At 45.3% G+C, this 23,131-nt stretch overlaps 3 protein-coding genes across 9 annotated transcripts in view; 1 reads left to right on the top strand and 2 right to left on the bottom strand.

Moving 5' to 3' along the window:
• The window catches only part of Kibra (WW and C2 domain containing protein kibra), a 53,471-nt gene extending 37,421 nt beyond the window's left edge, over nt 1-16,050 (bottom strand). Inside the window, exon 1 of the mRNA XM_070661831.1 lies at nt 13,689-16,050. Within this exon, the coding sequence (XP_070517932.1) occupies nt 13,689-13,816 (128 nt within the window). The 5' untranslated portion in view covers nt 13,817-16,050. The remainder of the gene's footprint in view (nt 1-13,688) is intronic.
• A 142-nt stretch (nt 16,051-16,192) lies between these two features.
• Nucleotides 16,193-19,690, top strand: LOC139105646 (protein FAM114A2). Of its 3 annotated transcripts, none has more exons than XM_070661861.1 (6): nt 16,193-16,749; nt 16,806-17,525; nt 17,607-17,921; nt 18,035-18,636; nt 18,707-19,018; nt 19,081-19,690. In XM_070661861.1, the coding sequence occupies exons 1-6, from the start codon at nt 16,671-16,673 to the stop codon at nt 19,153-19,155; spliced, it is 2,103 nt and encodes a 700-aa protein (XP_070517962.1). In that variant the 5' UTR covers nt 16,193-16,670; the 3' UTR covers nt 19,156-19,690. The 3 variants fall into 3 exon arrangements, with proteins under 3 accessions (XP_070517962.1, XP_070517960.1, XP_070517961.1); XM_070661860.1 differs by having other exon boundaries at nt 16,194-16,749; nt 17,604-17,921; XM_070661859.1 differs by having other exon boundaries at nt 16,806-17,921.
• On the bottom strand, nt 19,580-23,104 carry Nup58 (nuclear pore complex protein Nup58). 5 transcript variants are annotated; one of them, XM_070661876.1, is made up of 8 exons: nt 22,887-23,102; nt 22,350-22,696; nt 22,008-22,215; nt 21,543-21,916; nt 21,243-21,467; nt 21,098-21,172; nt 20,752-20,785; nt 19,930-20,067 (listed from the first exon to the last, which is right to left on the bottom strand). In XM_070661876.1, exons 1-7 carry the CDS (start codon nt 22,952-22,954, stop codon nt 20,760-20,762), a joined length of 1,323 nt encoding a protein of 440 aa, XP_070517977.1. In that variant the 5' UTR covers nt 22,955-23,102; the 3' UTR covers nt 19,930-20,067; nt 20,752-20,759. The 5 variants fall into 5 exon arrangements, with proteins under 5 accessions (XP_070517974.1, XP_070517975.1, XP_070517976.1 ...); XM_070661877.1 differs by lacking the exon at nt 20,752-20,785 and adding an exon at nt 20,956-20,979 and having other exon boundaries at nt 19,935-20,067; XM_070661873.1 differs by lacking the exon at nt 20,752-20,785 and having other exon boundaries at nt 19,580-20,067; nt 22,887-23,104.
• Between the last annotated feature and the right edge of the window lie 27 nt (nt 23,105-23,131).

The raw sequence follows: 23,131 nt of genomic DNA, 5'->3' as shown, positions 1-23,131 counted from the left end.
TTTCATTTATCCTTCCCTCCACCCTTTTTTTCCTTCGTTCCAGCCGAGTCTCTCGCGAGATACTTTCTCGGCTCTTTTTCTTTCTCTCTCTTTCCCTCTCGTTCTCTATTCTCTTTTTTTTTTTTTTTCCTTTCGTCCCTCTCGTCATTACAGTAGGACAGAATCGCGGTAAGGCCAAGGGCGCGCCGAGACCGTGAATCACGCGGCGGAAAGGGAATTAAGTAAATTGTCCCTGAAGTCGGGTAATGAGGCACCCACCCTCTCCCCATCGCCGCGTCCGCCGTCAAAAGTATATGCGCGACGCGCGGTTTTTGCGAGGCGCCTTCAAGAGAAAGCGCGAGCGGAATCGATACGCCGGTAAGAATCGCGACATTGGTCAACGCGGAATTGAACAACGGGCCGAAAGAATTTCGTCAAGGACGACCATTCACGGAGTTCGTACGCAATCGCGAGACGACGTATGTGCCTCGAAGTTCTCGCGCGAGGAACTTGACGCGGATAACGGCCCTACGTGCCGCAGAAACGGACGATTGTGACAGGATCGGTTACGTCGCAGCGACAACGAGAGAAAAAAAAAAAAAAAAAAAAAAAAAAAGAGAGAGAGGTGAATTACCCGTGGCGATCTCCCGTATCTCTAGCCGAGGTATTTTTGCACGGCGTGATGCACGCCTTTTATTCGAATTGCCTCACGCCGTCCGTGATATATCCACGCGCTTAACAATCCAAGAGAGAGAAAGAGAGAAAAAGAATCGCTCGTAAAAGCGGTATATCGTCGCGTGTCGATCTGACTCATTCGTGTACACAGAGGCTCGTGTTTGCGGCAGCGATAACGCCTGCGAAAAGTTGCACGAAATATCGCGGCGATCGCCGACTCCTCGCCGATTTTGCAACGACGCGAGGAGAGGCCGTTGAGAAATTTTCGCATTCAAAGGAAGGGCCTGTAAGTTTTATATCTCGGTGAAGGACAACCGATGCGAGGGAAGGAAGGAAAAGTGCGAGAGGCAGGCCGCTAATTGCGGCCTCAGTATTTATTTAGCTTGCGTCCACACGAGGCACGTTTCTCTCGATTAATTCAATTAAGGGCCGAACAATGTAAGTTTGCTCTACGATCAACATTCGCGTCTCTATTCGCGCTAATTGACGGCTATTAATAGCGGGGCCGTGCCGCGGTAATTATTCGAGAGAGCCGCGGGAAGAAGAATGGACGCGCCACACGTTCGGCCACGTCCGCAGAAATCGAAATCAGACACTTTCGGGACATATTGTTTAACATTCCGACTCGCGGCGAAATCCGCATACCGCAACTCCGCCAGTTGCGTGAGCGACATCCGATTACATCCACGCTCGTTTCATTTTCTTCGTATCCGTGATGTATCATTATTTAAAGCCCAATTACATAAACCGGCCGCTAACGCCGAAGGTCAATGAAGTACGACTATCATAAAGACGCCCCGAAAAGAAAAAAAAAAAAAAAAAAAAGTATCCGTTGTAATACGAAAAATAAAATCCTCTGCGCCGGCATCAGATCTTTCTGAGAATTCTCACGTCAGATTACAACTGTTAACAAATCGTTAAAAATTAATTGTTTCACAGAGACGGATTTTAACGTCAATATACGGTCTTTGCATCGCGCTCGAAACGAATTCTCGCGGCCACCTTGATCTCTCCCTGTTATCTCGTCGGTCACTAATTCGCGGGATCACGGACTGCGTCATTGGCGTCGAGGAACCAACGAAATCGGACGAAATTCCGTAATCGGTAATTGTTTGAACTCGCCGTTCGTCGTCTTTACGCGCGCGAGCCTTTCGCCGACTTGCAAACAAAGATTGCGTAACGGCGGCCAGTAAACAGACGCTTCAGCGTGATTTCCTGCACGCTGAAATTCCAGAGGCCAGCCGTCATCCGAGCGAGCCTCGGCGCGCCGTTCCTTTTCTTCCTTTTTATTGTGCGCACGCAATAAAAAGAAATTCCCAGAAACATCAACGCCTAACCATATCCTATCTCCTCCACCTCCATGTCCGCTCGTTCCGCTCGCGCTTCCCCTTCCCCTCCCTCTCGGGATATTTGCGCGATGACGAGAGCCGCTCCGTCATTAAGTGATCCATGACGGACGCTCCAATTCGCGGCCGAAATTGTGCAAGCCTCGACGTGCGTTGTTTGTTCTACGGCGGATCACCGCGAAATCTGATGGCGCGTCGCTAACGATCGCCCAAGGTCGAGAAGCGTTCTATCTCGCGCGTGTGACCGCGCGAAATTGTCCTGATGAAGATTCTTTGTTCCTATTCGCCGTCGTCACTCGCGACGGCACTTGAGTTTTAGAGCTTCATAATTAGACCCTAATTAGACCTACTCAAAATTATCGAGCTTTCTTTATTGAGTTTATTTTTTCCTATTTTCCATTTTTGGATTAGTCACTTAGTATATTTTAATTTGCGGTGGAACAGAGTCGACATAATCAATTCCGGATTTGTCGAAGAACTCGCTTTGATTATTGCGGGGAGGAGAGCTGTGATTCAATAGTCGCATTTTGTACTGCGTTACAATCAATGAAATTGAGTAAATGGCACGAGCAATGCGCGATGAATATTCAACGAACGATTCACGTAAACGTCGCTCCAATATAGCTGGACGGAAAAAACGGCTCGCAAACGCGTGCGCACGTTGCCGGCGTAATTACGCTGAAACTTCAGTCGTAGATCAAGGACGAGTCGCATGCCGTTCCCTACAATTCCATCGAAAAGAGCTCGTTTCCTCTCTACCGCGTTGAGTCAACAATCGCCTACGTTCAACTTCAAAGTAATTAAATATTAATACTCGATCAAATCTAAATATTTCAAAAATAATTAATAATTAATAAGTCGTAAAAAAAAACTAATTACAGAAATAAATAAAACTAAAAAATATACAAAAGAAATTATTTTCGATGAAGAGCTGATGTTATCACAGACACCATTTGTAAAAAAAAAAAAATATAAAAAAATAAAAAATGTGTAGCGTGTTAAATTATCGCTCAAGTGTCAGCGTTAATTGACAAGGGTCTTCAAACAGGTGAGAGAAGTTTCACGCGGAGAAACTTCAACGCGGAGAGCTTTAACGAGCTTCTAATATAGACCCACAGCCATAAGATGTGATAACGGCTAATAACAACAGGTTCATTTGTACCACTACGATAAGATTAGGCGCGGTGCACGATCATTCACTAGCCGGTTTATCGACAAAGCACCTCATCAGATCCATTCACGTTGTCGTACGTTTACGGCGGAAAAACAAAGTTACGAATTTGCAGTTCATTAGCGTGCCCGGCCTAGGTTACAAAAACGCAAATAGATGACTTCCATTCATCGGTAAAACGCGGTTAAGAAATTATTTTCCAATTGATTCACATTCGAACAAATTTCTTTTCCAACAAAATTATCGCGAAAAGCTCAATAAAAAAAAAAATTAATAGAAAAAAAAAAGTCAGTTTGAATAAAGTATCTTAAATTATATTTATTAATCTTCCTGCATTCTGAATTGAATTTAATTATCATGATCACCCGTTAATCTTCTCTTTAATTTACACGACGATATCAATGTTACATTCTCCGTTAATTTATTATCGACTTATTACGATGACTCCTTTGCAAAATAAGAATTGAAGCGTGATAAGGCAAGTTTTTTTTTTTTACTCAAACGTGATTATCGTAGCATGAACGTTCCCAGTATAAGACGCATTTCCTGCTGCATGCACGAAATTCCTAGATCGCAATCCGTCGCGCACATACCTGTGCATTGCGTACGAAGGAAACAATAGACTCGCGAGACAGATTACAGTAATATTCTCGTCGCTCACGACCGTTTACGAAAGAACGCCTACACGAGGTCTTTTCGTGAATGTCGCAAGTCGCAATCTAATGCCGATGGAAAGTTGAAACGTACGTGTGTACGTTAGGGAACGGAAATCGAAACGTGAGTTTCGGATGTTCGTTGTCCAGGTGTTCGAGCTATCTTAGCCGCGGCGAAGACTCAAAAAAAAAAAAAACTCGTCAATAAAATCTTCAATAAGTCGCGATGATGCGGGCCGACGTTTCGCGCGATTTAAGCGCACAGTAAATTTTTATACCGCCGTAAATACGCAAATGCAATCAATAAAGCGCGCAAATAGTTTCTACGCTCGTACGCGACCGTTATTTACGACGAAGGCCTCCGGGATAATCGTAAAAAAAGCCGTCCCAACGTTAATAATCTTTAAAAAAAAAAAACAGAAAAAAAAGAAAAAGAAAAAAAAATTAAAACCCGCGTTGTTTAATTAAGAAAACCACTCACGGTTCGAAATGGATGTTCCTCGCGTGGCTAAGTTGCAAAAAAAAAAAAAAAAAAAAACGTCGTAAATTTGCTGCGTAGGCGTGTTTTCGCGTGGATATGCATTCCATACATCCTACGAGCCGTAATCTCTCGGCGCGAATATATGGGATGACACTTAACGTCGCATCGGGCGCGCCTGCCAGTGTCGCTAATGTTCATTTTCGCGAATGTAGATTAACTTTAATCCCGGTTCAGCCAATACATTTTATTCTTTTCTAATTCTAAGAATTCGGACGCGAGGAGCGTATTTCTGTAAGTCGGTCTCGCGAGCGACGACGATAATTTCATACGGGATAACATTTCCGAGACGACAACGTTATTACGAGGATCTCACCATTCGATAACGTACGGATTAAGGAGAGAACAATTATTTCTCTTCAAAAAATTAAGTCCTTTTCCGACTGTTCGAAGACTAAACTTGGAAAAAATGAGAAAGAATTAGATCTAAACGAGCTTACAATTGTTAGTTAAGAAGAAATGAAATCGGAGAGTTAATTTGCAAATTTCCAGATAGACGAGAATTAAACGGACGACAGCTGGGTCGGGGATTAAGCGTATCCTGCGTACGCGGCGTGGTAATTATTCGCGCGAATAAACGACGCCCATCACAATAATATCGCCGAAATTAAGATTTACGTCCGCGTTAAAGCGTAGGCGCTCTGGCAACGAACGGCATTCCCCGGTCTTCTCGCTTCAACGCGTCGGCCAACGCGTCGAATTCCTCCAACCGTTCCTCTCTTAATCCACTCGAGTCCGAGGTAAGAACTTCAAAGCGAGATGCTCGTGCATAGATACGTAACAGTGGGGCCGCTTAAAATTCCGTACGGCGATGGCTATCATTCAACGGCGTCATTAGGAACGCGAGCGTGGAACAGCTAATCCGTCAGCGAGTATCATTGTTCGATATAGGGAATTAACCCGACGGTCCGGATGTCGCGAAACAAAACGACCCGACGTAAGATTTATTCACGGCGCTTGAAAAGTTTTCAACTTACGTTTCTAAACTCCCGATCTCTTAAAGGCGATGCGACGTGGATTTTTAGAAAGTGTTAAAAATTCACCGCGCAGGTAATACACCGGAAGAATCGTCCCTGCAACTTGCGTGACTAAAGACGTGCTATCTGGGATACGTGCTGGTAGCGTGAAACGATCGCGTTAAGGAGTCCTGAATGAACTCATTCAATTCCTCGTCTCCGGCCGTGGTAGCAGAAACAGATTTCTAGTCGCAGTGACAAAGTCATGATTTTTTTTTTTTCTACGGAATTTTATTGTTACTATCAAAGGCGTGTTTCCGGTCTAATTGCTCCCGCGAGAGTCGCGTGGGTTTCTGACGAGGAGTTTCGGGGACGAGGGGAGCCTGCGAGAGCGAGAGCGAGCGTCTCGACAGGTGTGGCGGTGTCCTCTCGTCGGCCGAGGTGAAACACGGCCCTGAATAATGCGGGCGCACGCGTTTATGCGTGGGCATGCGGCTCGCGCGCGTGGGTGCCTCTTCGGCTACCTGGCTCTGCCCCAAGGGTACTGCGAGCGAGTGAAGCTGGATCCGCGTCAAACGAAGAGCACGGATGAATAAACAAACTCGATAAACGCAATAGCAGGCGGAATGTTAAATTTACATCGATAAGCGCGATCTATTCGCGCGTCGAGAAAGAAAAATCAGCTGGATAGCTCGGAAAACCATCGTCACTGCTCGTCCTGATTGGACTGGCTCGCTGATCCTGATCCAACTTTAACGCGTTAACGCACGTGGGTATCTCGTGCGGTTTTCGCCTCGTGGCGAGACTGCTTGCTTCAACGAGAGGCGCGCGATCAGCCGGCCGATTTCGCACTTGACGGGAGAAAACGAGACGACGCGCGTAGCGCGACGCTGACAAAGTTACCGGCGATGAAGAAACGCGCGGGGACTGGGATTTATCGCTTAGGAATGTCCGTCGTGCATCTGGAACGAGGTTGAAGGCGTACGCGCGCCGATCTGCTTTACGTACACGCGCGACGAGGCGCAACGCGATCACGACCGTCTATTAACCGCGCCGTTTCTAGATCGGTAATCACACGATTTTCGATCGATTTTCACAGTTATCTAGAACGTTAGGTATTCCTGACTCAATAACTCTAAGAAACTCCGCGCTGGGGGAAGAGAGAGAAAGAGAGAAAGAGATAGAAAAAAAAAAAAAAATAAATAAAATAAAAACTCTGAAATTGCGTTTTATCTCGCGAGCAGCTTTTATCTTCTAATACGCGTTTTATACGCGGTTGGCTTTCTAATGTCGTAAATTGCGGATAATTCATACGCTAAAAAAAAAAAAAAAAGTTTATACAAAAAAAAGAAAAAGAAAAAAAAGCCCTAAATCCGGGGATTTTAATAGAAATTCCAGGTGCATAGCGGAAATATACATTTCCCGCGTTCGTTTTTCGATACGCGGCCGACTAATTGCATATATACAGTGACAGTGGTTTACGGTAAGTCGCGTAGCTGCATAAAACGTAAATTGTAATTGCGGCTAATGACAGTTTAAAATATTTTTAACTGGGCGTAATGGCCGTTCCGTCGAGGGGCACGACTGGTTTCGCCACAACGTTTATGCCTGGGCGTAAAGATTCCAAGAAGAAAATAATGGCACTCTCCGCAGGAATCCCCGTTTGCCTTCGGCCCCGGTTATGCGGCCGTGTCACGGCGCTGGAATGCATTGAATTTCCAAATTTGGGAACGCTCCTGCTCCGCGATCCGTGCCACGGCTTCGGTCACGCGTGTACACGCGTGTACGTTACAATACCTCCCCCCCCTTCCCTTCCCCTCCCATCGACATACTCTCGCATTCATTCGAGCGTAACCCGCGAGAGTGTTTGCGTCGCGAGAAACACGCGAGTCGCGGCTTAAAATAGCACGCCTAATAAGCCACAAATCAGTTTCGTTTCTTCCCGACGCGGTGAGATGAAATTCCGTAAACGATCCGATTGCAAAATCAAGGGACACTAAGCTTTTAAGATGCAACGTCACGATGCGGGATTCACAACAAGTCGGACAATGTTGCACCTTGCGTACGCTTGTACACGTTTACGCAACGTATTTCCTGTTTAATTGTGGGAAAGTTGCGTTGTATCGGTTAAAGTCGTTTTAAACAAACAAATAACGTTTGGATGTTGAAGACCGATGTCCCTGACGATGTCGATTGTCGGTTGTTTTAGCTGTCCGATCGTCAAGCTCGTACGAAATATGCCCGCGATGCCGATTCCTAAGTGCTTCTCCCATATGCGCGTGCAACAAGTCGCAAACACGTGTTCGCCTCACGTCCGTCCCTTCCCGTTGCCGAGAGAGATGCCCGGAGGACCCTGGCCCGTGCATAATCCAAAAATATTTGGCAGCGAAATCCTTCCGAGCTCGTGCAAGCTAGATTTACGTCACGATTTACGTACGGGAAACGTAGTAACGGCGCTTAGCGCGGCTTTAGAAATAGAAAGAGAGACGGGCAGATGGGGGGGAGAAAATGAGAAAAGGCCAAAAACAAGATGCACGGCAGATGCTGCAGGTTTCCCCCCTTCCCCTCCGCGGCGTATCATCTGCCGTTTACAATATAACACGATAAGCAAGCTACAACAATCGTGTTCCTGGAGAATTAAAAAGTTGCTGAAAGATTTACGACGAATTAATTTCATGATATTTATATCGCGAAACGTTTAAAATATAAAAAAAAAAAAAAAAGAAAAAAAATTATTTAATTCCAAAAATAGCTGCGAGATGTAGTCTTAATAAATTGAGTTTGACAAATTTTGTTTATATAGAACTGTCATATAATTCCTCCAGGACGACTTGAATTAATTGAAATATAATCGCGTTAATACACCGCGTGCAGTAATTCCTTGCATCGCTTCTTAAGTGCTCGGCGTGCTAAGTTGTCGCGCTAACGTCTAACGGTGTAACGCAGTTTATATAAATAATACAGCGGTACGATATGTGCGTAATAACGTGTATCGAATTACCGGCGACGTTCGCGCAGTAATTATGGCGTACATAGGCTCGCTCGTGAATTTATTTCGCGGGTGCAGAGGTGGCGAAGCGAAAAGGCAGGGCGCACGTTGCGAATAGATATGATAAACGTTCAGGAGAGATCTGCTACTGAGTGGAATGCGAAGGGCACCGCAGGGTGTGAGCTTTGAGAGGCCAGCAGGGGGAACGGGGTAAGAAGAAATCTCTCTTTCTCTCTCGCTCTTTCTTTCTGACTCTTTCTAAACACAGAAGCAGGCAGATGCGGCGCACTTGCGATTGCATCGAGACTGGCGGTCCGCGTGCACATACGTGCCCGCGTTACCGTGCCGTGCGTGCCACGCACTCTCCGGTCGAGAGACCGAGCCGGAGGCCGAGGGGCGAAGGGTGATGCGTTTCGGAGAACGAAATTTCGAGATTTCGACGAACGGAAGACGATATGCGGAACCGCGGTGGCTTCGCGCCGTGCGTGCTTGTCGCTCGCGTTTCGACACGAAAACAGGAACGGCCGGATTAATTCCGGGTACGTATCGCATACCAGAGGTTTCTCCCCCCTGTCACCCCTTTTTCCTCTTGAGAGAACAACGGAATCTTCCGTGATTTTCGTCGTCAGCGCGGCGCGCGTGATCTTGAGATGCTCGGTTATTTTATTTTAGATCGATCACGGATGAAATTTGACGCGGGATCTGTTCCCAAGTCTCTGGGAGATAAGCAAAACTCGGGAGAGCTACGCACACATTGCACGAATGATAAAACCCGATTGTTTTCACATATCGTAGACAGAAAAAAAAAAAGAAAGTTGTAATTATATATGATAAATCAGTATCTGAGCCAAGTTATATAAAGAATATTGGATCATCCTTGTCGATTAATCCGTACTTTCCTCCCCTCGACATTACCTCAGATAATTAAAAGTAAACAATGCTCTTGCCGATAGATATTAACGATAGGTTTCTATTATCAACAAAAAAATGAATCGATGAACAATCGTATGGAATTTCTGAACGCTGTAATTACTAGCGTGTAATTTACTGGATTTTTTCTTTCTTTCTTTCTTTCTTTCTTTTTTCGTATTTTGCAAACGATTATTCCTTCACGAGACTTAAATGCGCGCGATTTTCATAGAAATCGAGTCCTGCAGCGGGAACGTCCTCTCGCAGCGAATTAAGTACCAGACCTCGCGATACGAAAAATCGCAAGAGTAATACCCCCGCGTCAGGTAAAGGATGTACTGAAAGCGGGCGGGGGTCTATTTTTAGGCACAGGTCGGCTGCAGGTACGTTATATACCGGTTGGCCCCGTAAGACGGTGCACTTACACAACAGCCCACGGCTATGTACGCGAATCGGCACGCGGACTTTTGGTCCATAACCGCGCGATGCCCTCCACTCGCTAACGAGCATTAACCCGTTTTGACGAAGGAAAGAAAAAAAAATAAAAAATAAAAGAAAAAACAGAAAAAAAGAAACGAAAGAGTCTACAATAGGCGCAAGCGACTGACCACCTGGTGGCAACAAATTCGCATTCAGATCTCAAAGTCAAAAATAAGAACAAGACTTCTTAACTCTAATTCAACTCTTCCTCGAAATTCGGAAGTTCGAGAGTAGGTACTATAATTAATATATTTTTTTTATTGCGCCGTATTATTTTAATGTATATCTTTATCGGGTGGGGATCGATAGCGAATCGCCGATAACGCCGGTCCAATCCAACCACTTCCGAATTCGATCGGTCGAGCCTACAGAAGGATTCGTAGATACGGTCTCCGTTCGCCGCGTTTTATCACCGCTCGTTCTTAGCTAATTAATATCCGCCGGCGGCTTCCGGCAGCCGAGACCGTTCGCGATAAAGCGGAGCTTCGATCTCGGCTCGGCGCGATTCGAAAGTCTCGCTGCTGGGATATTTTCCATCCAGCGCCGGACATTCCTTCGAGAGGCGATCTGCCCGTAATCGCGTGTAAAAGGATCGCGCCGATTACAGACGCGCGGCATCGTTCCGGTGCAGCATCTAGACACGGTCGGATGAAAAAGTCCGAGGAGCCTGACAGTTTTACGTCGACGGCGATCCTCTCGGGGGTGCTTTCGCCTCGAACATTTCGCGACGTCGTCCCGTCGTGGCCCCCGCGCTCGCTTTTACGAGGTAGCAATCGTAAATCATACTTCTTTCTTTTTCTTTTTCGGCCCGGCGAACGACAGGTTACAAATTGGCGAGCAAAATTGGTTCATTCTGAGATGGCTTAGGTGGCTCTTAACCGAGGCAGACCGCGCCTCAGATAAACCGTGTCGAGAATTGCCGCGCGAATTAACGTCCCGCGTTTTATCTATGCAGCTACTGTTAAAAATGTAATCTTATCGCCAAATCTTATCCCGCGTCCAATGTTGATTCTGTTATATAACCACTGTATTTTAACGCAAAGTTTTGTATATATAATTAAATTTTATTAAATGCTATCTTGCGCGGAGAGATAAGGCTGGCTTCAAGAAATCACTTTGAAAAGTATTTCGGGGGTCTTAACATTTCGTATATGTCGTGTTGTTATTTCTGTACGCGAGTGGTTGCTCTTTCACAAGAGAGTACAATTACCGCGTCGACTTTTTACCGCGATAAAGTACCGGTAATCGATACTCACTCCGTAACATTCATATACAATGTGATTAGGTGCTTAATCTAACTAAAAAAAAGGCAAAAAAAAAATTGGACAATCACGCGTGCTGGAATTCCGATAAGAGACAAATTGACAGAGAACAGCCGAGGGAAGGGTCTCGCGTAAAAGGCACGCGATAGTCCGATCGCGATACGCTCTTGGACGAGCGAAAATTATGCGCGTCCGCATAACTCGGCCGCGCAGAGTAGAGTCGAACTTTCGCAAGGTTTAAGCGCGCGATCGGAGGCGCCGCTCGTCTCGATCGCGCGAGGCGGCAGCGCGGCAGCAGCCGCCAGCCAAGGTTCGCGCCGAGATCCGACGCGTTTCGATTTCCGCGCGGGCACGAGACGAGAGGCCAGGCGCAGCGGCGGCGAGCCGAGCCTGCCTGATCGCCAGATTTCTCGCGTTTTTCAGCGCGGCGAGAGAGCGCGCGCCGCGGCCCTGGCGGATGGAATGCGGGCGCGGCGAGTCCCGGCGCGTTGCGCGCGGTGTGTATGGCATGGCATGGCATGCTACGGCATGGTATGGATATATACGCGTGTATATACCCGCGCGGATACGACGCCCCGCGAACGCTTAAGCGGCGCTCACAACGGCATCGGTCTGGTCGCGGGAAAACGGCTCCTCACCCGTGAAATCGGTCCCGAGAACCTTCCCCCGATTGAAAAATATACATACGTATACGCGTTCGATAGAGAAAACTGCGCGACGTAGCTCGGATAAAATATTCCTTCGCGCAATCGTATATTCGTCGAAAGAGCCTGGCGCTAAATCTCCAGACTATTTATGGCAGAATTAAGTAAGTGGAATTACGTAAGTCCTCTGACCGTCTACAATTTCACCTGCCCGTTACGTCGCCCGTAGGAGGATAAGCGCCGTGAAAAAAAAAAAAAAAAAAAAAATTTGCGCAGCCTCGCGGATTTGTAAAATCCCAACGCGAATTCGCGAGACTGGCGCGCGACCCGAGCCGCCGCGGGTAGATTTTCATACGCAACGGGATCGCGTGGCTCGCGACGAATGTAGGAATCGCACAGACGCGATGGAAGCTGTAGATCCGTGTCGATTGCGTCGAGGATCTATCCCAACGGCGCGCGATATACGCGAGATAGGAAAACACACGCCTTCGGTCGCTTTGCGAGCGAAGAATGTCGCCTGGTATGCGACTATCGGTTAAGAGACTGATAACAGTATCTAAGGACGGAATGCTCTTTTTTTAGTGCGGCGATAGCAGCCCCGCGCTAATCCACAGTTAATTTAGCGCATAGATTTTTTCGACGGCATTATCGCTCAAGTGACAAAAGATAAAACGCCGCAATCATCCGACTTCTCTGAGAATGTAAAGCCCGACCCGGCAAGAAGCTCAAGACGTTCCCGGAGGTGACAAAAAGTCTAACAAAATTCTAGAATGGTAGACAAGTTCTCTTCAGACGTTAATAATTTTTTACGCACCGACTCGCCCGACTGCAAGAATTTTTTTTTTATCGTTTATCGCGCATAAATACCGGAATCTTATTTTTATCCGTCTTATCAAAATTAAAAAAAAAAAATTGTTTGACGCGGCGAGAGATTTTCGACTTGACGAACGTGCTGAGATCGCGATATTTCGAGATTGCTTAAAAAAAAAAAAAAAAATAAAAATAAAAAGGCAGATTAAATTCGAACGACGGTTTAGGGAGTTCCAGATTGCAAGATTCCTGCCTACTATCAATTTCTCTCGCGATCGGCGTACGTGACTATATGCAACTATGCAGCCTCGATACCTCGAGAATGCGACGAGCGCACTAGTGTGCGTGCAGGCGCGCGCGCGCATGCATACTTTATCAATTTCAGCGGCGTTCACACGAGGTCGGGTTATCGCGCGGCATCTGTCCGTCAGTTCGGGAGGGAAAGGGGTTCGCCCTGTCGACCACGGGTGGGTGAGAGAAATACAGCATCGCCCGCGATATTCTCACAAAAAAAAAAAAAAAAAAAAAAAATCCCAACGAGCGAGAGCTCTCGCGCGGAAAGTCGCGCGAGAAGGCGCGTTCGCACGGGGCGACGTGGTCGCGCGCGATCCCGAAACACGCGAGCTATGCGCGCGAGCGTATACAGGATGTCTTGGAAGTCGCGCACTTTCTCTGCACGACGGGGCGTTAGAATGGCAGCCACGGTACCGTTCCCGCGTCATCGAGATCTCTTTCGCCAAGCTGGATTATCCGCGACTCGAACTCGAGGGAAATTCCGACGAGTTTTCCCTCTGGCAGGACCGCGGCTGGGTTTCGAAGCGACGGTACCGAATCGTCGAGGAAGAAAGGTCTCGCGTCTCGAAAAAGAAAAAGAAAAAGAAAAAAAAAAGATAAGAAAAATGGTCCCGCTGCGAAGCCGATGAGAGAAAGCGCGCGCGGCTCGCGCGATACACCCCGTATACGCGCATTCCCGCCGAATCGCGTATCCTCGCGAGATCGCGGTCTCGTGCGCGGCACGAAGAGAAGCGAGAGGGGCACCGTCGTGACGCTCGAGCGCACGCACACTCACGCCGATGGGCACGCGATTCTTCTCTCTCTCTCTTTTTTACGTGAGCGAGCGCTCGCGCGCTTCTCGAGGCGGGAGACGTTTAGAGGAATTCGCGTATTAGCGGCGACCTATCATCTGGCGACCGGACTCAGCGGTCGTTTGTCTTCGCTGCAGACGCATGCAGGAAAAAATATATTTTTAAAATCATTTTTTTTTTTTTCTACATACCTATCTCGTGGGTCGATCCATGTCGTCTTCCGCGTGTTGTGATCGATGAAGTACACTTTCCCGTCGAAGTCCTGGGCGACGTCCCACCCTTCCGGAAGTGGTATCTCCCCATTCCGTCTCCTTGGCATATTTCACTGCGCTCTAAATCCATCCAAAACCTCTCTCTCTATCGTCGTGCGGTCGACGGGCGCATATCTGTGCGCGCGGGCGCGCGCCGCTCCGGCCGCATACACGGCGCGCTCGCGCAACGTGAGGGAACGAGACAGGTAGACGGCGCGGACGGCTGTGGAGAGCGTAGAGAAACGACGGAGAGGACTCGGCCGCGTGAGAGGGCAGGTGGACGGGGAGGACTGAGCGAGACGGCGTAATCGCGGCGATCCCGCTAGCGCGACGAGGACGGCCGGCGGGTGAAATGTATTGTGCGCGTACACACGCGCGGACAGCGGCACACACACGACGCACAAACACACGCGTAGGAGACCAGCGGGATCCAGAAGCGGACACTCGCATATGTGTACGCGCGCGCACCTTCTCTCTCTCCTTCTCCCGGCTTCTTTCTCTTCTTCCTTTCTCGTTCGGGCTCTCTCTCGCGCGCGCGTTACTCCGCCATCATGAATACCTCATTATCATGAGCGGAGTGACGTCAGAGTCCCCGCCTTCAGATTCCTCTCGAGCGGAATTCCACCGTTAGCACGGCCGGCCGTTGAGGGGCGGCCCGGGGCGGCGAGCGACGGCGACGGTGTCGTGGTGCTGTGCCCGCACGACGGGCGCATCGATCGGCCGCACTCCGCGGATCATCACCACCATCCACCAACAAAATCACCAATCACCTTCTTTTCGGATTATTTTCTATTTATCCTCTTCTTTCTCGGCACTCGCGCACACGAATCTTCTTCTCTCTCTCTATTCTTCTTTCTCCCTCCCTCTCTCTCTCTCTCTCTCGCGCGTAGTCTTCGTTTCCGAAATCTCGCGCTCGCGACGCGAAGTCCTTCTTCCTCGAACCTTCTCGAAGAGGCGACAGATCGAGAAAACGAAATAACGCGGATGATCTTCCACCGGTCACTCGTTCACGATTCTCACTTCGTCGAATAGTACCGAAGCATCCTTCCTTCTCCCTTCCTTCGGAAGAGTGTCACATTCAAGGTCCACGGCGTTGGCACGCACCGGGGCCACGCGCCTCGGGGTCACGAACCGGCGGTGAATCGCGGCCGGTAGGACTCGTGGGGACCAGCGCGGCTATGTTCCTCAGGCCGCTGCTCCGCGACGACTCGTCTTCGCGCTGGCGTTCCAATAACTTCGCGGTTTCCCTGTCGCGCGGCGCCGGTGGCTACAGCGACGTCGTGTCTCCCGCGGCTGCGACGATGACGACGATGGTGGAACGGCCCGCGACCCGTTTCGAGCGACGCGCGCTATCGCCGGCTCCGTGCAGCGAGGCACGTTTCACTGTGTTCCCTTTTGCATTAACTGCCACGGCGATGCTAATACCACGCAGCGGATCTCGATGTTTTTCGCACGCAGGAATGTGGGAACTCGATCTCTCTCTCTTTCTTTCTATATCTCTCTCTCTCTCTCTCTCTGCTTGATCTTCTATCGACCTCCTCCCGTTCCCGTTCGATCGTTCAATTCCGCACTCGCGCAACCAACAGCGAAGACGACACCGCGAACTGTCCGGACTCCGGGCCGCCACTGCGATCTCACCTTTCGCACGGGTCTCGCGGTCCGAGAATAAACTTCCACCTCGTCTCTTCGGATACGCGCGATCGGGGCTTTTCTCACGTTCGTGCGCGGCGGACGGATTTTCTCGTTTCCGACGATACTACCACCTCGCGTCGCAGCTATGCGAGCATGCCGAGTGTTTGAAACATGCCACTGGCGTTCATGCCGTACGCCGCTGCGCCACCTCTCTGTCTCGCGCACTGTCTTTCTCTCTCTTACCTCCCGCTTGTGGCGCTCGCGCCTCCATCTCGTCCGTCCCCTTCCTCCACCACCCTTTCGACCGTGTTCGTTGCGAGGAGCATAGATGTCCCCACCATGATAACCGCGTCGCGCCGTCTTCCTTCGACTCGCCGCGTCGTCCTTATCTTTCTCGCTCCGGCTGCCCCTTCTTCTCTACTACAGCGACCGCTACGGCTGCCCTTTCTCGCACCCACGCCGGCGCCCATCGCGCCGTCCTTCTCCCAACGCCACCGGTAAAGCCTTTCGCGTGTCTCTGACCGCGCGCGAGAGGTAGAAGCGGGAATAAACGAGCGTGTTTGCCCTTTCGGCTGCCTCACGTATTTGCCGCTACGCCCGAGAACGACGCCACCGTACGACCCCATCGGCCGCAGGTGCATTCCTTCGAACAGCGATACAAATTCGACGAGAGAGATAAAAAAGCGAAAATTCTAAATCCGATGAAATATCTTTTCAGATCGTGTATTTTATTTTACCGCTTGGTTTTTTTTTTTTCTTTTTATTTCTTCTTTCGAAAAAAATTGAGACGTTGCGAGATACACGTCGACACGTATTTTATGGTATTGTTAGATCATTAAAATTTTTTTCTCACCGAACGAGATATATACCAGCCGCGTGACAAAGACGCTCTAAAGGGATCTGAGAAAAACGTTTTTTTTTTTTTTTTTTTTTGGTCGTCCGTGTTGACAGGTCGTAACCGCATCTGCTCTCTCTCCCCTCCAGAAAAAAGCGTGTCATGTATTTTTAAACGACGTACGCGAACGAACCGTCTTCTGCACCTCGGTCCCGCTCTCTCCCTCCTCCAACGGCCGCGCGTATACGCCGCTCTCGTTTCAAGTGCAGCGAGGGATCTCGCGATAACCGAGCGGACGTACGCAATCCTGGCTGGACCGTCTCGCATGCGCAATCAATTCCGTTGCGAATTTAACGTGCCTGCCCGATGACTCCGTCCGTCCACGTGACCGCGTTATAAACACACGCACACGCGCGCGCGGCGTGCGTGCGTGTGCGGAAGGCGACGCGGAGCATATGTTGACGCGAGCAACGCGAACCCGTCCCGACCTCGCCGTTGAGAAAAGGGATCTCGCTGACGCACCGTCGCGACGAGGTACTTCTGGCCCAAGTTTTCGCGTGACACGGGAACATCTCTCTTGTCTTTTCCAGGAGAACAAACGTTGAGCAAAGGGATGGCAACGTCCGAGAGCGACGCCGATTTTGAGAGCGCAGACGAGGAGCCTGGCCGTGCTCCGATCAGGAGAAACCCTAGACTGGCGGCTCGTCGGACGATAGACTCCGAATCCGACGACGACACCGAATACGTCCAGCAAGCGCCTTGTGACAACGCAAACTGGCAGAGGAGATACGATACTCCCCGAATGACGTTGGACGCACCGACATCGGGTCGAGAGGCACTCATTGATAATAAGCGCGATAAGATAGACGATGTCAAAGTTGAAAGTGACGCACGCACTGCCAAGACGGTTGATCACCTAAAAAAGACCTCTGACAAACGGGAAACCTCGATTGCCGACGAGTTAAGAGAATCAATGCAATCCTCACCGACTACTGCGATATCACCCGATGATGCTAAATCTGTGGTGGACAGTAGCGAGGTTGTTACATCAGATGCCATATCTAAAATAGAAGCTTCAAAGGCTGCGTTAGCAGACGAGAAAAACTCCGAGGCCAAACCGCGACAAGATTCATCCCATCAATTGAGTACGAAAAAGCTAGGAACTAAACTCGCGAAGGGTAATATCGATGCATATTGCACGGGCGTGGCTGCAGAACAGGAAGATAAGTGTTCAGATGAGAAAGCTCAACAGTCTGCTAGCAAAGATACGGAATACAGATTGGAAGAAAAGTCAAAGGCTCAAGGAGCAGGTAATAAATTTAACCCATCGAACGATTTGTCGGAGGTGGACATGCCAGAAGAACTAAAGTCAAATAAAAAATTTAAAGAAGTTTTTCAGCCTGAAGGATGGGAAGGACTTGGAGATGACATCGAGTTGCCTGATGATTTGACGGAAGAGAAATTACAACCTGTGTTACAGAGGCTTTCTTTAGCGGGCAAAGAGGAGAGCAAAGATGATTCTTTAGGAAGCTGGGGCAGTTGGGGAAATTGGGGCGTAACCTCGTTAATTAATACAGCTACTGCGAGCGTGTCCACTCTAACTAGTCATGTGTCTCAAGGACTTACACTTTTAGAAGGTACAATAGGAGCACAGGACCCCACAGAACCTGAAAGAATAGAGGAAGATGCTGATACTCCAACTAATGGTACAATATTTAATATATATTTTATATAGCCTCGATTTATTTATATGACATTTATAATTTTTTTATTTTAGTATACAAATAAATAATTGTAATTTAAATTTATACAATTACAGCTGCACAATCGGAGAACCAGGAACAAGAAAATCGAACATACAGTTCGTTTGGGTTCGGTAATTTGATATCAGGAGTATCTTCAATCACAAAATTGGTTGAATCCACTGGTAGCAAAGTTATGACTGGCGGTTTAGATACATTGGAAGCTATTGGAAAAAAAACGATGGAAGTATTGCAAGAGGGTGATCCTGGATTAAAAAAGAAACGAGCCTTCTTTTTGAACGAATCTGAAAAGCCAAACTTGTCGCAAATCCTTAGAGAAGCGAAAGAAAAAGCAGAAACCGAGGAAAAAACGATTGAAGAACGCGAATTGGCGAGGAAAGTACATTTCGAAAGTCTGTTCGACGATTATCAGGGACTCGTCCACTTAGAAGCTCTGGAAATGTTGTCAAAACAAAGCAATATGAAAATTCAACAATATTTACTCGAGTTAAATATGAATGACTTGGCTTCCGTGCAAGAAACATTAGAAGAGATCAAAGAACTTTGCGATCTAGGTGATGAAGATGACGAAGATAAAGATAATAAAGACTTGAAAAACAGATTAGAAAACTCTTGTAGTGAGCTCGGTATCGATATTACTTACGAAAAGCTGTACAATGTAAGATATTTGCAATATCGAATAAATTTTTTATGTTAAAAACATAGTACAACTAACTTTGTATTTTCAGGTTTGGACTGAAACGGAAAATTATCTAACATCGGAGCACACAGATCAAGAAATTTTTCAAATTGCTATATCGACGCTGGCCCAGTTTACAGCATTTTCTGTAGAGAGATTTCATAAAACAGCTGAATTGCTGTTAATCAAAGAACGTCGCAGTACAGTGAACGAAGCAGATGCTTTGGTGCAACTTACAAATATTTTGTCTGATCATATTAGTTTATTGGCCAATTCATTTTGCAGTACGTTAAATCAGCTTGCTGAGTCTGCAAAAAAACCAGATAATATTAATACGAATATAACAACGATTTTTTTCGAAGTAAGTTGAATAATTCAAGTGGCATGATAATTGTAATGTTAAATACTTTTTTTCTTTTACAGGCTGCTAACGCAACTTCGTATATTCAAGATGCCTTTAGGCTCCTCATTCCGATTCTGCAAGTTGGTGCAATTTAATGAGTAATTATAAAATATATATTAAAAGATGACGTTTTTATATTTTATATTTAACATCATGTAGATTAAATACAATTTACAATGTAGATATGAAACATAACGTTACTATTTCCCTGTTACTTCATAAACAAGTTTTACTTCATTCTTTAAATAAAACACGTTTTACTCCACTCTTGAAAATATAATAAGATCGAAAAAGGGACCAACTAAATTTTACTAATTAATATATTTACACTATTTAAATTAACGTTCTTTCTGTTAATATAACAATTTTATTGATTTTGTAATTGTTTTGCCTTAAACGCAAAATAGTTGCAGATATATATCGCGATATTCACATGCACACATATGTATTGGGATATTCATTGGATAAGTTTTGATGGAAAATTGTTTTAATGATTTATATACATCATTAATGCATATATTGTTACAAAATAATTTTAGATATTTAATAGGTAATATAAAAGTATAGTTTACAAGTAAGATGCGAAACATCTGTAACATAAGCAAATTCTAATAAAGATTATGCTATGTATATATCCACAACACATATAGAAAAAAAAAGTATCACAATGATTAATATACTAACATATAATGATAATGATCAATATAAAAATACTTTTTAAACGTTCGCTTTAACTTTGTTATTAACATTAACAATCCGGTAGAAAGACATGTATTGAAAATAATATTTTGCATGTGTCATAAAAATTTCGATAAATAATCAATGTTTCCCTCGTTTATTGCCAACAGGGGGCTTTTGAAGTTGAAAATTTGTGTTAGTTCCGTTCACTGGCAATGGTGCGGTTAAATTAATCGGTGCGTTAAAATTTAAACTTGCTGTCGGCGGTTTCGTGGATGATCCTATAGTAATGTTAGTAGCGGATGGTACTGGCGTCGAACTTTCCCAAACTGTAACAACACATCAACGTTGTTACTTTTAATTCACTTAGAACTGATATAAAAATAGAATATATGTATTAGCTGAAGCTATGGAGTAATATCTTTTTCATTGTTAAAGATAACGTAATATTCATATTCTTAAGATAATTATATTTCAAAACATGAACCACGTTAATATTTCGTACTGTTAAATGTGCATTTGACGTTTTTATGTTAGTCAAGACTTGCTACATCTAATAACATAAAATTTTTTATATCTACGTATGATTAAAAAAAAAAACTTTTTAAATTTGCATTTTTAAATCAATTGATAAAAAGTGGAAGGTGTATTCTAATATCTATGTAGGTCCTGCAAAATTTTGTTTAATTCCGTGACAAACTTAATAATATTTCTCGATTAGAATTCATGTTTACAAGCATTACTGCATAACATCTGCAAAGCCGAAAGCACTCAAAGCACATGTATAAAAGGCACTATTATCTGTTGTAAGAAAGCATGATTTTGAAATTGAGTCTTTTGATAGCATCTCAATGCAAAGTATATAACAGATTTATAATATCTATGTGTGATCGTTCGTACAAATTAAATTAGTTATTTTGTAAGGAATATATGTACAGGCAAAGAAGCGCGTCACCCTTTTCCCATGATCGTAACAATAACTAAAAAAAAAATCTAAAATAAAAATTGAATACCTTAATAACTAAATTAGAGCCCCTATTTTTTTTCCTGAAAGGTAAAATTAAAGTCAAATCATACAAGTGAAAAACAAAACATCGACGATAAATTTTTGTCAAATAAAAAGAAAAAAACAGGAGAAGAAAAAGTAGACAGGCTAATTATAATCACACGTTAATTCTATTTAGTAATAAATGACGTTATATGTTAGTAAGTTCTACCTCATAACTAGATCCAGGCAAGACCTGAAGGTAGGAAATCTTTAGGGGGCAGTTAAATATATATTTTTTTTTTAAAGGAATCTTTTACTTAGCGTAAGGATATAATTAAATTACGAAATACTCAATAGGAAATCTTATTTACCTAAAGGATTTCGTGTTTCATAACTCGCTGGCCGGTTCGAGTTTAATGTTGTTGATGACAAAAAGTTTTTATTTCCTGTAAGCATTAATCTTATTTTTCAAGACCTAACGACCTTCGTATTATTTTAAAATGCACATAAAATTACCTGGCCCAAAAGGAGTAGGACCACTTGTAATCTTGCCGATACTCCTTCGATTAGATTTATCGGTCACTTTGATACTGTCGAAAACATTGGTGTTATCCTTCAACACATATTTTCTGAAATTGAGATACTGTTCCTTCTGTTGCTGTACTTTAGCATGTACACTTTGTAATCGACCGGCGACTGCGACCAAAGATTCGTGAAGCTTACTCATGGTCGCCGTCAATTCTGACGATAAAGAAACATATCATTAAATAAATTCGTAATTAATCCAAATTTACTTAACAGAAGAATTAATTATACCTTGCGGTGTTAACGTTCTTGGTGCCATCATAGTTTGTATGTGTTTTTCAGTTGTCTCGATTTGTGATCTGAATAGCATCAAATCTTGCTCAAAGCTTTCAGCTAATTCCATAAAAAATTGTAAGGGCGCGTTATTTTCATATTGCAAACCCGGTGGAGTGTCGTGTGTTCTTTGAGCTATTTCAGCGCTCTGCAACGCTTTTGCAGTGTCTTGTTTCAGTTTATCGGCCGAAGAACGATCTCGTTGCATTGAACCAGATAAGGTGGACAAGATTTCCATTAAAGACGCTGTATCCTCTGCACATCTATTCAATGGTCTCGCCGAACCTCTGGCAATATCCGAGGATAAACCTTTTTGCATTTTTACAAATTCCCTATAGAGTAAAAGAATCAATACCACATTTTATATCTATTTCTATGCAAGCCAATTATTATTTGAACTTGATTAATTTAATTTTTAATTACTTGAATTTATCTATAGTTTGCATAAGCTCATTTGGTAATAGGTTCTCCTTGGCTGCTGTTGAACTACTATTTCCTTGAGAAAGACCCTTATTACTAACAGAAACATCTAAACCACCAAGTCCTTTACTAGTACTAGATGTAGTAGTAAGAACAGTTGTTGGCTTAGCACCTAGTAGAGTACTTCCAGTTCCAGTTCCAAATAAGGAAGCTGCACATAAATCATGTACATACAATTACGATTACAAGACGAAATAATTGTAATCACAATTGTAATAATTAATTTTCTTTACAGCTGATTCATATTAGAATTAAAAAAATTAATAAATTATAAAATGTACATACTGTTGGTGGTTGCTGTACCAAAAGTTAAACTTCCTGTTGCTGTTGTATTAGATGTAGCACCAAATGTGAGAGCGTTCGTTGTAGCTGGTGTGCCAAAGCCAAGGCCTGTGAATAAGGGCGCAGACGTCGTAGGAGTGGAAAATAAACTGGGAGCTGTGGTCATCGTAGTAGGTGTGGTTCCTAAAACCAGGCCACCGCATTGTGCTGGTGTAGAGGTTGCTGAAGTACCAAATCCGAAATTGAGACCGATAGACGTCGTCGGAGTGGACAGGCCGCCAAACGTCAATGTGCTGGATGTGGTGGTGGGAGTGCCGAAAGACGGCTGCAAGCCAAATCCTGTCGCTGGCCTTAATAAGAAAACAACAATTAGCAAGTAAAGTACTAGGTCTTCTCTGTGGCAAAACTAATTTGTAATTTTAGCTTAATAAAATTACATTAAACAAAAAGAAAAATACGTACTTAAACTTCACCGTTTTCTTCATACTAAAATTAATTTATTTTTAGGAGGTTAGTGTTCATCTCAACGGCTGTACTTACTTTGGCGATCCAAATCCGAAGCCCGTACTGGCAGAGGTGACTGTTGGAGTTCCAAACGTAAACGCCATTTCTCGTTGAGTAAATGTATTATACACGATGAAAAAAAAAAAAAAGAATCTATTTACAGTATCACATAAACACAACGCGCGAATACTTCGAACCCCTCGAACGCCTCTTCACCTCACATTCGCCCAGAGCATGAACGCATGTCGCGTATGCGTCGTACGCCAGTGCGCACTGCACAT

Source organism: Cardiocondyla obscurior, linkage group LG09 (assembly GCF_019399895.1).
Source record: "Cardiocondyla obscurior isolate alpha-2009 linkage group LG09, Cobs3.1, whole genome shotgun sequence".
Taxonomy (NCBI): Eukaryota; Metazoa; Arthropoda; class Insecta; order Hymenoptera; family Formicidae; genus Cardiocondyla; species Cardiocondyla obscurior.
Note: the sequence above shows the minus strand (reverse complement) of the source record. Positions and strands in the feature narration are given on the sequence as shown.

Excerpts from the sequence above, each read along its gene's own strand:
- LOC139105646 (XM_070661859.1), top strand. The coding sequence starts at position 16,671 with ATGTTGACGCGAGCAACGCGAACCCGTCCCGACCTCGCCGTTGAGAAA. Across the intron at positions 16,750-16,805 it reads TGACGCACCGTCGCGACGAG|GAGAACAAACGTTGAGCAAA; the intron begins GTACTTCTGGCC and ends TGTCTTTTCCAG. Across the intron at positions 19,019-19,080 it reads TAACAACGATTTTTTTCGAA|GCTGCTAACGCAACTTCGTA; the intron begins GTAAGTTGAATA and ends TTTCTTTTACAG.
- Nup58 (XM_070661873.1), bottom strand. The coding sequence starts at position 22,954 with ATGGCGTTTACGTTTGGAACTCCAACAGTCACCTCTGCCAGTACGGGC. Across the intron at positions 22,216-22,349 it reads TGGTACAGCAACCACCAACA|CTTCCTTATTTGGAACTGGA; the intron begins GTATGTACATTT and ends ATTTATGTGCAG. Across the intron at positions 21,468-21,542 it reads AAGAACGTTAACACCGCAAG|AATTGACGGCGACCATGAGT; the intron begins GTATAATTAATT and ends CTTTATCGTCAG.